Raw genomic sequence first — 17664 nt, 5'->3', positions numbered from 1 at the left:
GGGTGTGTAAAAAGTGCAAGGCAGAGGGCCTCCAGGACCATGGTTGAGAAATACAGTTGTAGATAATGTTGGAGAAGACAAATATCTTAATAAATAACTTTTAATGAAAATCAGTGGAAAAATATACATTTTGCCAGTTTGGAGCATTTTTTTTTATGTATCAACAATATTTGTATTTCCAAAACAATAAACAGGCAATGCAGAATGCAGACAAATATACAGTTTTGGTCACACATCAGAAATATCAATTACAATGGCTGTATTGATGTATAAATGAATCTAGCAAATATTATAATTTATTATAATTATATATTTATATTATATTATAATAACATAACATACAGATGAAACAAATGATAAAAATGCAAATAATTAAAGGGACAATAAATAAATATATTAATGCTTTTAAACAAATGTTAATCCATATCTTTCAAACCAAGTCCTTTCTGTCTCTCTCCTTTTCTTTCCTAATAAAGGTTAGGTTTTGGAGCCTTTCTATTGGTCCATTTATAATGAAATTTTAACAGTGTTCACAACAGTGAAACATGCTGTTTTTTAAAATGTACTGATGATTTCAGTATCGATCACGAGATGATATTGCCCACCTCTAACTATAGCTTTAGCATAATGCTAGACCATTTCAACAAAATCTGGTATCAGATTGTCACTATCAAAACTGTTACTATTGAATATCTAAATATATATTTTTCTATATTAATTTAAAAAATCAGATTTTTTTACATTTTCAGACAATTATTTTGACAGCTTTTAAGTCAAACAATACATTTGGGAAAAAATGTAACAAACATACCTTTATAACTAAAATACTTTATAACTAAAGATAAATATATATATACATATAAATGACTAATTATATATTATTATATATTATATATATATTATATTAACTAATTGGTGTGTCTCAGATTATAAGGTCATCTGAAATAAGAGAGTGAAAAATGACAAATTCTTGATTTTAATCCATTGATTGCCGTCTCAAGTTTAATCAGGGGACAGCCTGTTTGTCAGAGTATTGAAGTGTTTACCATGTTGTGGGATTGGTAATCATATTGAACATATCATAGAACACTGGCTCTTTCCTGGGTGGGGGACCACTGTGGATAGTCCTCAGTAATCTCTCACACAACAGGCCTGTGTTTGCTCTGCTGTTACTGGGAGCAAATCCTTGCCTCCTGTTCGGGTTCTGCAGGTTCCCTGTCTCGCTGGTTGTCAAGTGAGATCTGAAAAGTCTGAAAACACAAAAGGAGTGGCCTGCTGAGCCAGCTGTGGTCGAGCACCGTTTGAGAGTCTTTGTCAGCCACAGGATACAGAGATGTGTGTGTTTGGAGGAAGTGTGTTAGTGAGTCATGTGTCATGTGATTGACATAGTTTTTCATTTTTTGTGCGAATTGACAGTATAGAAGCCCACAGTGTTACTGATGGTGCACTGGCGACCAGCCAGTATGGTTTTTCTGTTTTAGTAGAAAAAAAGCAGCAGAAAAATATTAATATCCATCAACTAAATAAGCATTTCATGTTAAAAAAATAATCATAGTCTAGAAACATTTTCAATAATATACAGTAATGCTCAAGTTTGGGGAGTCTTTTTAAATTACTGCTTATTTACTCAATTTATTGATTAAATATTTATTATTATTGGAAAAAGCAAAAGCAGTCATTATGCCAATGACTTCAAACCTTTGATCTACACTCTTACTGTCCTATGCAAAGGTTTGGGCACTCCCATTCAAATGACATGCATATAAAGCCCTCTAAAGGAAACATACATGAAGCTGGCTTTGTTTGGAGCAAAAAATGGTCAGATATGGGTTTACCATCTATTTACCACCCTGTTACCTTACCTCAGAATAAATCATGCTGATTTTCCTTTTTGCGTAGGAATTGTGAAAAAAAAGCTATGCCCTGCCTTTGCTGACCAGGTAATGGCACTGGTGATGGCTCATAGAACCTACATATCATTATACTGTAGCTTAGCTTTAACACTGTAACAAAACCACTGTAATTATTACCTGATCGTGCTGCTGTCCTCTCGTTGTGTCCTCTCAGAGGGATGTGTTGTTAGCAAGCTGAAGAGATTGTAGATGGTAAGATTTTAGTGCTTATGTGCTCAGTGTGGTTCATCTGAAGGAGTCCAGATTGTTTTTGTGGGAGCGGATGATGGTAAAGATCGTAAAAGCTAGCAATGACTGGTGTTAACTTCTCTGTGGCTTTCGCCTTCTTGCCTGCTCAGTTTGAACTCCCTTTTTGCAGACCTTGGCACAGAAAAGCCTTGGTCACAAGACCTGGTTCATGTAGCAACTCTGATTCCCATAACTAGTCTTGGCGTGATTATCTGCTCTCCAGTATCAACAACACCATATTCTCCCAAAGTCAGTGAGGGTTCTCTATGTGTTCTGTAGAAATGGTTTGTTCACTGACTTTCACTTCACACAAAGAAACAGCACTCCTGTCACAGTGTGGCCTTGGTTTCTCCTCCCCCTGCTGTCTCTCTTATCTCCCCTGCATTCTGTCCATTCACTGCTATCTGTTGTCTTTCCAGGCTGCAGTATGTTCTCCTCGGTGAAGCCCTACGAAGGCCAGCAGTTTGCGGCCCTGAGGAAACAGTGCCAGCAGAAAGGGACGCTGTTTGAGGACCCTCTCTTTCTCCCTGTTGACCAGTCGCTGTTCTACCAGGGCAACCGTATCGGCAAGGTCACCTGGAAGAGGCCCAAGGTGAGGGAGACCCGATGGACAAAGGGATGCCACTACACAAATAAGGGTGCTTCAAATGGGTCTTTGAGTGATGCCATAGAGCTGGGGCGGGCTGATTATACACACCGCCATAGAAAACCCAATTTTAGCTTCATAAAACCATGTTTGGAGTTTTGGGAAGGTTGATGAGGAAGGTTGATGTAAAGGTTCTTCACCAAATGTAAAGGGTTTATTCAGCACCCACTTTTCCACTTTTTGGGCCGTCATTCTCTGCAGATGTGGACCAGATGTAAAAGCTGGATTTGGCCCAGGTTTGGCCGCAACGGCTGTGCAACCTGGGTATTTAGTCAACATCATTCTTTTTGCTTAAAGTGTACTCCTTCAACTCCTAACTACTACTACAACTTCTTTCTTACTTTAGCATTAAAAGTAGCATTAAAAGTAGCAGTAATTTGTAGAATATTGTTATAAATGTCAGAGCCCAGATATGTATTGGTCAAATATAGGATCAGTAATTCTGAGATTCTGAGAGCTGGTCAGATTGAACAGTCTGAGAACAGAAAACGGATTGAAGACTTTTAACACCTCCAACCGGATAACCCTCTCGACAGTACAGCACTCTGCCCAGTATAGGGAGTATCAATAGAGCTAGCAAAGACTGCTAAAGAGAGTATGAGCTACACAGTGCAGTTCTGCATGGCAATTTGTGAGCTCTCGCAGCAAGTGCTTGGAGTTCAAGCTTAAGTTTTTAATGTGGTTGATTCTCAAATGTGCTGAAAGCCTCAGAAATATTGGTCCACCTCTAAAATCTGTGATTCTGGCAGTTTTACTTCATATTGTGTCAAAATAACCAATAGAAATGCTCCAAAATGGCTTGGAAGTAAATCTAAGTAAATCTACATTGAGTTTTTTCCCTCTCCTGTTAAGTTGACATTTTGGAGAGAGAAGATTTGTGATTGACTGTGACTATGTATACCTTGACTAATTTTAATCAGTTGGTGGCTAATGCATATGATGTATGGAGAGATTACATGGATATAGCTATAGCTTGCATATAGGAAAGAAAAGTGTGTGTATCTGCTGTAAGTGCATAGATCTGTAACGCATAAATGACTGGATGGTGGCTGTAGGGGATGTTGTTACTATTCATATCTGAGTGGGGGAAAGTTTGACCATGTAAGGAGAGCATATTTGGTCACAGATGGTTTTGTAAAAACCACCCTTCACAGATAAACCGACTATCCCATTAATGCTGATGATGCTGCTTCAGTCTCTCCAGCCATTCTGAGGGCTGATATTCCAGCAAATGTGTATCAGATAAACACTAAAATATGTTTTAGGCACCTAAGCACACTGTTTAAAAATATTCATCTCAGCAGTAGGAGAGTTAGTACTGTAACTTTACCACCATTAAGCAGTGATTTATCAAACCTGGTGTTGGATGAGGACTATAAATAATACTAGACTCTCATAAGGAAGTTTTAATGAACTATTTTTGTCTTTCTAATTTTTCAGATGCCTGAAACTATTGAAAATAGCAAAAGGGGAAGGTTAGAGAAGTGTCATCTGTTGAAAATAGCACCTCGGGTGTTTGTCATCCAGTAGCGTGTTTTTGTCTGTTTTAAAATGCGTGACCACATCATTTATTTCATCATTGTTACATTTTATTGAAAATAGCTGTCACATCTGACATTGTATGGGCTAAACCTGATGGGACGGCCTGACCTGAAGTTCTTTTGCTTACAGTAAAATAGTCAATTATTTAGCGGACAGTAGAACAACCCTTCCCAGGCTCTTGGGATCTGGCCATGGTGATCTTTACCACTCACGTCAACAAAGAAGAGCAATCCAAACTAAATGGCCGATTCTCATTTAGTCTGCATTCTCGTCTGTACTTGTGTTCCTGTGGACTTGTGAAACGTCATCAGTTGCAGCCCAAGAACTGCTCCATTCAGAAGCTCACATCTAGTCCTATCAAGGATGCGTCAGGACGTGACTTATATGGACTTGGCACTGCCAAAAATCCCAGATTGCATTAAGCGCCACACTGCTGTTTCAACTGCAAAGTGACCATGCTCTCGTCCTCGAGAGTTTGTACTTGAGAGTCGAACTTGCCAAGCCAGTATCACCAAGTACACCTGTCCGCCAATGACTGAGGTTCAAATAAGACAGGCTCCTCCACGATCCCCTATAACCATGTTCTAATTATCTGCACCTGATTCGAATTTTAGACATTTAGTCATACATGTGGGGGTGTCAGAACGTTTTCCTCATGGGAAAATGACCTTTTTATGAATTACATTTTGCAAAACACATTTTTTCACTTGTATGCGTTTAGTTATTTGACTTCCAAACCCTTTAAATGTTCGTAGGTGTTCATGGGGTGTCAAACGACTGTATAAAGTTCCCATCATTGGGCTGTCGGGTTCTCTGGAATGATGGAGCTTCACCCAATACCTTTGGGATGAGTTGCATTGGCAGAACAAATCATCCAACATCAGTACCTGACCTCACTGATGCCCTCGCTCTTGTTGGGCTGAATGCAATCAAATAATAAAACAAATGTCTGTAAAGTTCTGGAGATGCTGTGTGTCTGTAAAGAGATTTCAGAAGCAAATGATTATTATCGTATTTCCATTACCCTGCAAATATTGGTCACCGTCAGCAATAATGTATTTAAAAAGTGGGTTTCAAAGCATTTAAAGCCATTAAGACCCCGTCCAGCTAAATCAATATGATTCTTCCCATCACATTCCAGCATTAAATATTCATGTTGGGCCTGGTTGCCAGTGTGCACAACTGATTATAATCTCTGTCTGTTGTGTCTGTGAAATTTCCACAGGGCTTTTAGGTGTTTTTATTCTGCGTCAGGTTTGTTAACCACTGAAATGACCTAAACGTCAGTTTTATTACGCACTTCTATTACCAAGCAGTAGCCCCACCGATTTGCACAAACGTCCCTGTAGTTACTGAAGAATACGCCTTATTGTGTAATGAGCCTTGGAGTGTTAACTGGTCGTCTGGTGTTTGTACAGAAGGCACAGGCACATAACCAGAGTGTGTGGCTGAAAGGAACAGGCGAAGGTTAGCAGACTGTCGCTGATCAAACAAGGCTGGTGAGGGTGGAGCCTTCTCAAAGTGTAGTGGAGCACTGTGGTATGTATTGATAACAATGTGGGTGAGGTTTTGTTGGGACAAATGCAGATATTAACAGCGGTCTGAACAGGGAGTGGTACTACACAGCTTCGTAGAGTATAGAGGGGTATAATAAGACTAGAAAAGTCCATTTCCTCAAGGAATCGAAAAACAATGTTCTTCCTACTTCCAGGCGGTTGCTAGGCCCTGTGGTCACTAAGGTTGAACTATTTTTGCCAGGTGCTTGCTATAAAATGCCTGGTGTTTGGTAGAGTGGTGTTGCTAGGTGGTAGATGTGGTGTTTTGAGGTGGTTGCAATAGTGTTGCTTAGTGGTTGCCATGGTTTTCCAGGTGGTTGCTAGCTGTGGTAACCCTGCTACTGTAATTGTGACACAAGTTATCAAGGTATTTCCTATTTCCTTTACAAAATAACCTTTCAAGTACCATTTTTTAAGAGTGTATGATGTAACTGACTCATAGATACAAGGCTCTCTTATGACCGTGACTGTACACACACTGTGTTATTGACTGTGTTCATCTGAGGGCTCTGGATGCTTGAGGGAATACTTGGAATATTCTAGGATTAAGCGGAGGGGGAGATGGGGATGGATAATCATTTTTTTTGGTTTGTGGAGCTCATTGGGTCTCTCTTCTCTCCTTCACAAATCAAGACTCCAAGAGATTCAGTAGGTCCGAGAGATTTTGTAAAACACATTTTTCACTCTTTGATGTTTAAATGTTTCATTTCTCTTATTTTTTTGTAAGTTTTTATATCATACATTTGTGTAAAGTGGGCAGCTGTTAAAGAATGGGTGGTTCTAAAGAGCTCGCTGAACTCCAGCATAGCTCTGTAATAGGATATCACCGTTGCAACAAGTCAGTTGGTGAAATTTCTTCCACCCTAGATACTCCACAATCAACTGTGAGTGGTTTTATTAAAAAGAGAAAGAGTTTAAGAATTACAGTAAGTAGCCACGAAGAGTGAAAGAGTGGGCCGACTCTATGTTAATGATTATGGATTTCGAATGGGATGTTATAAAGGCTTCCATGTAATGTTTGCCCATATAAAAAAACAACTAAATATATAATGAGGTGTCCACATTTGAACAAAAATGTCCAAAATGTGAACAAATAATAATAGCTAATCAAATGAGGCAGATGAAAACAGCATTAGTGTAAAGTACAGTAGGTGTGTTCTGCTGGAGCTCTCTGCTGGTTTAGGACCTGTTTGGAGCCTTTCAGCCGCAGCCAGACCCTGTGGAAATCTCCCAGCCCCCCCGGCTCGCCTCCACGCACTGTTGAGAAACATTTGGTTTGTTTTGTACGTGCACTGTTGCACTGTCGTCTCCCTTAGGTGTCCTTCAGACTCGTTAGCTGAGACTTGTGCAGAGTTTAGTCTGTGTGTTTACCTTACTGCATGTTTCTTTAGTGGTGTGTTTTGGTGCTGAACTGTGTGTCTGTGAATGTTTATCTGTATGAAGTGAGGTACTTGTGTTGCTTGTCTGATACATTAGGGTGTCTCACACATCTACTTATACTTAATAATAATAATAATAATAATAATTATAATAATAACAATAATAATAAGAAGAATACCATTTATTATTATTATTATTATTATTATTATGTATATGATAATAATAACATTTTATTCTATTCTATTATCAAACATTATTCACAAAAAAGCTTGTGATGAAACGTGTCTAGAACAAGAGGCGTGTAAAAAGACATATGATGAAACAAATAATTACATTATCAGAATTTTTATGATGAATGGACCAATAGAAATGCCCCAAAATTACTTGATCTTTTTATGTTGATATTGTTTGTGGCTGACAGCAATGATCTATATAATTTTCTCTCTCCCTCTCTCCTTCTCAGGAGCTGTGTAGTGACCCCCACCTGTTTGTTCATGGCATCAGTGCCCATGACCTGCACCAAGGGCAGCTGGGAAACTGCTGGTTTGTGGCTGCCAGCTCCAGCCTCGCATCCAGAGAGGCTCTGTGGCAGAAAGTGAGTAAATCAGTGTGTTTCTGAATGTCAGGGGTGTAATGATACACAGGTATTCAGATTCGATACACTTTGCACTTTGTCATTAGTGTAATACAATCTGTACAACTAGTATGTGGTATATGCCTCATTTGTAACATGCAGTACATGGTAGAGCCTCATTATTTTATTCATTTTTTGCCTAGAACCAATGTAATTGTGTACCTTTTAAGACCTCCATCTGTGTTGCCCTCTTAAAGGTGTTTCTTTACATTGGTAGAGAGCTTTTACATCAAGTGAAGCTATTCAGACCTTCTTCTCACTTACCTCAAATGTCTCTCTATTACAGAATGCTGTTCCTTATGGAACCAAAAAGGGTTCTTCTATGGTGTTCTCTAAAAAACATTTGAAACACCTTTATTTATATATAAGGAATTTCCTTAAACCAACATGTTTAACCTAAGTTTACTGAACTACATTGTTTACTATTCTAAACAGTGAGTACACTGTTCAACATCATGTAAGTTCCTTGTAATCTTTCACAACAATTGTTATTATATTAATATTATGACAACAACCCTGCAGTTGTGGCACAGTGGTGAAAAATGTTGGCCTTTAGCTACATGGGTATGGCTATTTTTCATTTTTCGTTTTGTTGTGTATTGGAATAATAATAATTAAAATGATTTGAATATGAAACCTGAATTAATCAGTCATAAATTATTGCTTGTGTCATCAGCCTATAAATGTTTTATATTTGGATTATATATGTATTATATATGAGTTTGCCTGATGAATATATTACCCTAGAATGGCTGTGGTGGTGGTGTAAACCTTGATGGGGTCCAGAAATCACTGAAACACTGAAACACTGGCTTGCCTCAGCCATGGTGTGGTGTGTCCTCTGTGTGATCAAGCGACAGAGTTAATATTAACTGTAGTGAGGCAGAATACATACTGAACCAGGATCTACTGCTAAGGTGAACCCTCGGAGAGAGTGATGTCAGAGAGTGCATTGTGTGTGTGTGTGTGTGTGTGTGTGTGTGTGTGTGTGTGTGTGTGTGTGTGTGTGTGTGTGTGTGTGTCGGGGTGAGGCGTTGATTACTTTCTAGGCAGGTCAGAACTTCCTGTTCACACCCAGATTTACAAAGGCATATTCAGCAATCAGCCATAACATTAAAATCTACCATCTACCTAAAATAGTGTAGGTCTCCCCATGCTGGCCTGTTGAAGCATGTGCTCCACAGGACCTCTGAGGGTGTCTGGCACCCTGTGGTATCTGGCATCGAGACATTAGCAGCAGTCCTGTAAGTTGGGAGAATGAGCCTCCATGAGCATCAGCCCATGACCTTTTCTTAAGACGAATTACAAGTAGTCCTTGTGTGGAGCACTTTTGGTAGATACTGACCACTGCATACCGGGAATACCTCACAGTCCTGCCTGATGTTTTGGAGATGTTCTGACCCAGTCGTCTAACCATCACAATTAGGCTTGTCAAAGTGTCTCTGATTCTTTTGCTTGCTCATTTTTCTTGCTTCCAACACATCAACTGCAAGAGCTAACTATTCACTTGCTGTATTACATACAAGGGTTTGGTGTCGGCATCTAAAAGCATTCAATGTAAGTGCAATCAAGCTGTAGGAGATGGGCCCTTTAAATAACCCAGTTTGCTCAGTTAGGTGAGAGAACAGCGCTTACAGTGTGAATGAAGGTTCATGTTGTTTTTGCTGTGTGAATAAGAGACCTGTTGCACTGTCGCAACCACTTACACACACTCTGTGTCATTGCTCCCCTTGGGGAGGGGCAGTGTTGTGGAAAATCCCCCCCCCGAATGCCCTCTCCTCTGGTGGGTAAATACCCACGTGTCTGCTCTCTACCCTCCGTGTGTTTACCATAGATCAGACCCAGAGCACCTCTGCATACCTGTTTTCACACAGTTGCTTTGTGCTTCAGAGTGCATCAAACTTTGGGGTATGTTGGGGAGGGGGTTGGGGGTTCTTACTGTTAGGCCTTCACAGCTGCTGCGCATTAACACACATAAGGGCTGAGCTGGAACATGGTAATGAGGTTCAGAAGGACTGCACAGAGAGCTGTGTGTCAATCAGAAGTTTTGAACTTCAGAGTTTGTTGATCACCGGAGGGTGAAAACGGAGGATGATGGATGTTTGTGAATCAATTGGTGTTTTTTTTGGATGGGTCAGTGGGTCTGTTTGTAGAATGGGTTGAGTTGTTTGGTTGGTTGGTGGGTAGGTGGGGTATATTTGTAATTTTTTTGGTGGGTGGGTGTATGGCTTTGCAAGTGTGTTTGTGGGTGGGTGGGTGGATGTTTTAAGTCAGTAGATGTGTGTTCCTCTCCAATTTTAGATTAGAGAGGAACACACATTGCCAGCTTCCCAACCCACTGGTGCAACCTCACCGGGTAACCAACGCGCTCGTAGGAAAGTGCTGGGTTGGGTAAACCCACCAATTGATTCACAAACATTCACCATCCTCCGCTCCAAGCTCTAATGGGGCGTCTAGCAGACGCCCAGCATCGCTGGAGTGATGTGGGGAGATGGAGAGAGAGCCTCTACCCACCCAGCGAGTACGAGGCCAATTGTGCTCTCTTGGACTCCGGCTGCTGATGGGTTAGTGGGTGTTTTGGGAGTGTGTGTGTGGGTGGGTGGGTGGTTGTGTAAATGATGCAATTTACTTTATTTACTAAATTTATTTGTTAATTTTTTTTCCTTTTCTTTCCTTTGTCATGTTTTCTCCTCCTTTTTTCCCCCTTTTACCTCTTCCTGTGTGTGTGTGTGTGTGTGTGTGTGTGTGTGTGTGTGTGTGTGTGTGTGTGTGTGTGTGTGTGTTTCTCACTGTTCAACACCTTGTTCCCTCTTGAGGTCTCATTACCACCCTCTCTCTAAAGCGTGTCTGTACACACTCTTTCCTTCTCTCCCTCTCAGGACCCTGTCTTTGGTGTTTTATACACACACATACACACACACACACACACACACACACACACGCACACACACACAGAGTTTTGTAAGACTCTTCAAACTCCCCTTTTAATGTACAGGGGCGGCGGGGGGGGGGGGGGGTGTAGTGAGGGAATCTGACAGTTGTTCCTTACATTGTGTCAAAATTTCATGATAAATGAACCAATAGAAATGCTCCAAAATTACATGTCATAAATTATTTGTATTGTATTATGAAATGTATTTCTCCTGTAAACTTTTTGGAGAATGTGTTTGCCAGACAGTACATGTATATCCTCGCCCAGCCCACTTTACTTTGATGGGCTGCACCCACATCTAGTTCATCCTCTCAAATTGTGACATGGTTACATCCTTATCCTTGAAAGTTTGAACATCTGAAGAACTTCAGCTTAGGGTTAGAATTTAAATCAGGTTGAGGAGTAGGTTTTGCGCTGATGTTAGGGTTTGGGAACAAATCATTTTAATTGATGTACTCTGTACGGGAGAGGATCTGAATAGTAGTTTATAAGAATCTGTCGCTACTGATGTTTTTAGTCTGTGATTTACGTGTATTGTGATAAATAAAAGTCTTTAAATATCGTGATATAGTATTTTTATCGTATCGCCCCACCCTTGTGTGTATATATAGAGTGTATATTTTAAAATTAGCACACCCCATGTCTTTATTAACATATTTAAACAAACTAACTTCATTAACTTTTTTCAAACAATATTTAGAGATGGGGGTAATGTGACAAAACCAATAAAACTGGGGAAACTCATTTGTAAAATGGAATTAATTCTGTGAGGAAAAAGTTAGGACACCCTATGCTCTGATAGCTGGTATGTCCCCCTCTTGGTTAGACGTTTCCTACAACGGTCAAACAGTCTCTGACATCAACTGGCAGAAAGTTTTTTTTACTCTTCCATGCAAAAATTCTTTCAGCTTTAGTTTTTAGACAGATGGTCTCACATTTTCCTCAAGCGTCCCTTTGATACAATTAAGAATTCCTAGTGGATTCTGTGTTGGATAGCTCTCCAGACTCTACTGCAGGAAAGCATCCCCCAAACCATGACATTTCCACCTCCATGATTAAATGCTGTATCTGGTTTACACCAAACATGTCCTCTTTTACTGTGTCCAAATATTGAAACTTTGGATTCAGTTGTCCATAGCACAGTATTCCCGATGTCCTGGTCTTGGTTTAGGTGTTCTCTGGAAAACTTTAGTCTTACTTGGATGTTTTTTTTTTTTTTGACAGCAAGAGTTTCCACCTTGCACACCCCCCTTGAAAACCAACTGTGTGTGGCTTTCTAGATACTGTACTTTGACTTCCAACCAAACTAAATGTCTGAGGTTTATGTAAGACAGGCACCTCTGAAAATCCTTTCTAACCTTGTTAGTCTAATTTAGGCGTTTGAAGTAGGAATAAATGTGGGCGTGTCCTATGTTTTCCTCACAGGAATTATTCATTTGACAAATGATTACTTAAAGACATTTCTTCAGTTATATGTTTAGTCATATTACCTTGGTCTCTCAATGTTGTTTAAGTGAAGGTCAAATGTCCATATGTTTAAATATATTAAAAAAGACAAAGATTATAACTTTTTCCACATGACCATGGATGTTTGATGTTTGTTTGATGTACGCATGCATGCATTTTTTTTACAAGCCTATTTACCACCTTGTTACTTTATCTCAAAGCAACTCACATTGGTTTTCCTTTTACGGAAGGCTTGTAAAAAACAGCTCTGCTCTAATTGGCTGGTTTACCGTGCAGTGATGGCTCATGGAAGTCACAGCCTAGCATAACATAACTTTTTTTTTTTTTTTTTGCACCATAACAAGAACATTCCTGAGTCCTACTGGATAGTATTGCAGTCCCCTCTGGATACCTTCGGCACAATGTGAGACATTGTAGCTGGGTTAGCTTTAGTTTTGCACATATTTCCGCTCCCTTTTAGCTTTCTTGTCTGCCGAGTTGAAAGAAGCTACCCTTCTGATGACACTGGCATAGGAAAAGCCACGGCTACGAGGTCTGGTCCCCGTAGCTACCTGTATTCCCATAATTAGCAGAGTCTGAAGGTGATGTGCTGCTCATCAGTATCAACAACACCATATTTTGTTAAAGTCACTGCTGTGTTTGACCCTTTTACAAGCTTTGACTAGGGCTTTAGCTAGTAGGCTAGGTTTATATGAATGCTGTGGGTGTAAATATACCAAGTCAGTACTGTTATGCAACAGTTTGGGGATTTTGGAATTGGCCTGTTTTACAGCTCTTGGTTTTGGTTCTGCCGGTCTTTCGATGTCAGTGTTTTCAGGGACAACAGTGTTTGAGATTGGACAAGTGAAGTGCTAAATGTGTGTGTTGCTGTTGGTTGAATGCAGTCTTCAGTGGGGAGGAAATAATTAGGATATTATACAATTGCACTAAAGGCGTCCGACCTCTGCCTGTGCTTCTGAAAGTCATGCATGCATGAAGAGAGCTGGCCACTGTTGATTTTGTCCCCTACACTGTCCGCCCCGGGGCAGTGCAGAATCGATCAGAGCGTACAGTGGACAGCGCTGGCGGCCGGCCAGGCCTGCACTTTTCTGATATGACCTCTCAGTGAGGGACAAGCATGCTTTCAGTGGCTTCATCAGTGCAACACACACACACACACACACACACACACACACACACAAACAAACACATGCATAAACAAAAGAGGCCGAGCCAGAACAACAGTTGACAAAAACTAATTTATTTCTCTGTTTTTAAACTTCTTATATGTAAATTCTGTGCTTTTAAGACGAATGCGTTATGTTATATTATTATTTCAAGCAGCATATTTGAGGTTGTTCTTTTTCTTATGGTCACGTATACATTCATTACATCAGATAGCTGGGAAAAAATAAATATTCTCTATCAAACACTTTAGTAGGGCAGTAGGCTATCTCTCAAGGAAAACACTGTTGTCTAATCAGCAAGTAAGTTGTGCAAGTTTTAAAAAATAATATCCACACTAGTGTTCAAATGCTTGGAATCACATGCCAAATTAATATTAAAATAGTTTTTTTTTATATGCAAAAATGACCAAGACCTGGAATAGACATTATTAGATATTACAAATTATTCACCAGATCTTTCACCTGGTATTTTATGTAAGAGAACGAATTTAAGAATTCTATGGACAAGAAGTGAATAAAATGTTAAATATCTCTTAACAGTTGCTGTATTTAATTTCTATCTATCTAATTCTTTGTCAAGTTTTAATTTAAGTACCATAACTAATGTAAATAAACATCCCCAATTTCTAGTATTAAATTTCTGTGCATACATACTTTATCTTCTTTATCCAATAATTATAATGCAGTCTTAATTATTTGATCAAACTGTAGAATTACTAGTCTCCAACCGGATTGTTTTAAATTATTGAACACATTGATTCCAAACTTTTAAACACTAATGTCTGTATATATATTCATTATATTAACCAATAGTGCAGAGGGACTAAATAAAGGAGTGACCGTTAGCATAGCGGCTCCAAGAGAAGGTCTCTAACCTTTAGCAGTGTGGTTAGAGGTCAGGCATCGCTTTTCTTGAAGACCAGCGAGCACTTGATGTTGTCCTTCTCTGCTCCGTCCTTGAAGGCGAACAGGAAGTACATCACCTTCCTGACCTTGGCCAGCTCGGCTATCCTCTCGCCGAACTCCTGAATGTCGGCCTCCAGGCACTTCATTGGAGCGTCCTCGGGGTCCCCCGCGCTCCTCCAGAACTGACCAGTAGGCTCCAGCAGCTGCCGGGTCATCAGGTTGGTCAGGTCGGGCGTCCAGAGCTGAGAGATTCCAGTGATGGACAGGCGGCCTAGACCCTTCATTCGGGGTGGGCAATATGATCACATGATTTCGTTTTCACAGTAAAAAAAAACATTGCAGTATGATGATCTCAGCATATTGTGGGCAAACAAAATTAAGATGTAAAAAGGGTCAAAAATGTACATACATCCACTTAAATTATTAAGTTCCAAAATATCTTTGTACTTGCCAAGGCCAAGGACGCCTAACTTCCTGCTAGTGATCATGATTGGCTACAGCTGAAAAGGGGTTTGTTTGACAGCACTCAATGGACTGGCCAACACACAGTGCAATGGAAAGGTTTAAGAAGGCCAATGTCAATCTAAGAAGGATGATTGTAGATTGTAGAACTCAGGAATGTCGTATGGAGCCATTTCTAAGCAAGATCCATCAGTTCAAGCAGCTTTATGCTTAAAATTATTAGGAAAATTAGTCATAGGCTCCCCAAGAGCGCCTGCTCCAAAATCGACACCTTTGGGCTCTAGTAAAGTTGGCAGAGGACCACACGGACAAAGAAAGGGAACATTTTAAGACCAAGGTTGAGTTGTTTGGAGAAGTAAAGGCTTTCAAACAAAGAACACTCTACCAGCTGTTAAGCATGGTGGTGGAAGCATTATTCTCTCTGGTTGCTTGGCTGCCAGTGGATCTGGTACATTGCACAAACGGACTACAATAATGAAGAAGGAGGACTACCTCAGAATTCTCCAGCATAACCTCAAACTTTCAGCTAGATGGTTGAAACTTGAACACTATTGTATGTTAACAGGAGAAGTGACCCCAGACAGTCCCAAAGTCCTTACCTCAACCCTATTGAAAATATTTTAACTATGTGATGGGAGTTGGCCATGCTTTTCCAAGGTGGGTAGATGGTGCACTCTCCTCTCATCACACTTGAGGCGTCGTTGGCCGGAACAGGTGTCTGTTAGCTGGTGCAGCGGATCTGGGGACCTGGCACTTTCCTCTAAGCCTGTTCGGCTGCCCGGCGATGCCGCATCAGCACCAGTTAAAAAAGAGGCGGGTTCTGGCTTTGCATGTATCGGAGAAGACATGCTAAGTTCTTACCCTTTTAGTGTCTTGAGCATTGCTAGTGCTAGGGTGAGCTATGAAGCGGTGGGTTAATTTGCAATTCCAGAGGTGCAAAAAAAACATCTTGGGTTTGGGTTTGAACTCCAACCAGAATTCTGCCAGAAGCTTGTTGATGGCTACCAAAACTTCCTAAGGGGCATTTAACCAAATATTAGGTGTGCTGTGTGTATAATGTTGACCCTGTTTTGATTACAGAACCCCTTCAAATTAAAAACTGCACCAGTTTCTTTTTTTTTTTTTTTTTTTTCTATTAAAGATATGTTAGGACTCACTCTGTCTTAAAAAATAACAAAACAGTTCAAGGAAATCATTGAAAGCTCAATATTGCCATGACCTTCATGTCTATAATGAGCGCATGTAAATGTCTGACTACCTTTTATACTTTATATTTTATTTTGACTTACATTAACCCCTTGCTTTCTTACTACTTTCATTGCCTTCTACAGTTTTAGAGTCACTTGTGTTTTTGCAGGGAGCTTCACCAGAAACCACATGCCCAGCATGAGAGCAGTGCATTGCGTACGTTTATACACACTGCCAGCTTTTCAGATGTTGCTTGAAGGCATTGCTTCATGTATGTCATGGAATTTGAAGCTCATTTTAGGTAGCTGATAATTGGTCAGTTGGCCTTATGTTACAGCTGTCATAGTTGCTGAGGTAGCCGAGCTAGTGCTGAAATGTAGAGATATCTGTGGTTGGTGGAGGTTGGGTTCTTGGTGAGCCTAAGAGAGGATCATTGATCATGCTACTTTAATAGCTTCAGTAACTTTTTATAAGATATAAAAGTTATAAAAAGTTATAAGACATAAAAAGTCTCTCAGGTGCAGTGAGGTCAGATGTTTTTGCCATTTTACTCCTACCTTCAGGCAGACATTCCAGTGGGAGAAGGTCAGGTCCTGCTCGCTGAAGTCCAGTCTGTACACGGACTCGTGGGGCAGCAGGAGGCGTTCTCCATCCTGCCGTTTTTGACCTCTCTGCTGGAGGGACTGGACACGCAGCCGCATCACCTCGGTCAGCTGCAGGTCCTCCGTGAAGTCCAGCTCCATCTCCTCGGCCATGCCTGGGTCTTCTGGGCTTTCTTCTTCTTTTTCCCCCCTCTCTCTCTCTCTCTCTCTCTCTCTCTCTCTCGCTCTCTCTCGATGCTTCTGCTGTTTCCGGTGTCTACTCTGTGTTCCTCACAGTTCCTGCTTCCTACCTGTTTGCTGTCTCTCTTATATCTAACTACCCTGGCTTTCCCACAGTTTCTGCTGTCCACCTGCTGTCTCTCTTCTTGTCCGTTCCTGCACTTTGTGTCGCCTGTCTGCTTTCTCGACTCTTTCTATTCTGTTCCCTCTCTGATACAGCACCACCCACCCCATACAATCCCCCCCCCCCCCGCCCGTCCTTGTCTGTCCCCTCAGGGCAGTAAGCCTCATTTTGTTTAGGACGTTATTGATTCTATTTCATATGGGGGCTGGTGGGAAGGGGGGGGGGTACAGGCAATAGAGTGAGGGGTGTGTGTGTGTTTATGGTTGGTGTGTGATGTGTTGCATCACTAAGCAACGGAAGCTTAATGATGTATGAAGCAGCAGCGCACCGATTTTCCTTTGGGCATTTCTTGACAATTGAGGGCATCACTTTACCTTAGTTATTTGCAAGATTGTGTGTGTGTGTGTGTGTGTGTGTGTGTGTGTGTGTGTGTGTGTGTGTGTGTGTAAATGAGTCATAATGACAAAGACACAAGTCCTCTCCCATGGCAAACACAACAATCCTTCTATGCGGTTAAGCTGTTCTATATATCCGCTAGTGCTGGTCGATGTAATGATATTTTCTGTTTCGTGATTAAGTTTTGACAATATTGGCTCTCAGGTAGTAATGGTATTCATACAGTCATGTGACAAAATTAGAACACCCCCTGAAATCCTTTCCAAGAAAGAGAACACCTAGGCTGTGGCTGTACCGGTTCCC

At 40.7% G+C, this 17664-nt stretch overlaps 2 protein-coding genes across 2 annotated transcripts in view; one reads left to right on the top strand and one right to left on the bottom strand.

Annotated features, from left to right (window-relative positions):
• The window catches only part of capn5a (calpain 5a), a 30786-nt gene that overhangs the window by 2139 nt on the left and 10983 nt on the right, over positions 1–17664 (top strand). The window contains exons 2-3 of the mRNA XM_072695310.1: positions 2561–2733; positions 7729–7860. Of these exons, the coding sequence (XP_072551411.1) occupies positions 2569–2733; positions 7729–7860 (297 nt within the window). The 5' untranslated portion in view covers positions 2561–2568. The remainder of the gene's footprint in view (positions 1–2560; positions 2734–7728; positions 7861–17664) is intronic.
• ompa (olfactory marker protein a) lies at positions 14361–16839 on the bottom strand. The gene is made up of 2 exons (XM_072695311.1): positions 16578–16839; positions 14361–14648 (listed from the first exon to the last, which is right to left on the bottom strand). Exons 1-2 carry the CDS (start codon positions 16773–16775, stop codon positions 14361–14363), a joined length of 486 nt encoding a protein of 161 aa, XP_072551412.1. The 5' UTR covers positions 16776–16839.

This window comes from Salminus brasiliensis, chromosome 13 (genome assembly GCF_030463535.1).
Source record: "Salminus brasiliensis chromosome 13, fSalBra1.hap2, whole genome shotgun sequence".
Lineage (NCBI taxonomy): Eukaryota > Metazoa > Chordata > Actinopteri > Characiformes > Bryconidae > Salminus > Salminus brasiliensis.
The sequence above is the reverse complement of the archived record's forward strand: the minus strand, read 5'-3'. Positions and strand labels throughout refer to the sequence as shown.

Excerpts from the sequence above, each read along its gene's own strand:
- ompa (XM_072695311.1), bottom strand. The coding sequence starts at position 16,775 with ATGGCCGAGGAGATGGAGCTGGACTTCACGGAGGACCTGCAGCTGACC. Across the intron at positions 14,649-16,577 it reads ACTGGAATGTCTGCCTGAAG|GGTCTAGGCCGCCTGTCCAT; the intron begins GTAGGAGTAAAA and ends CCCCGAATGAAG.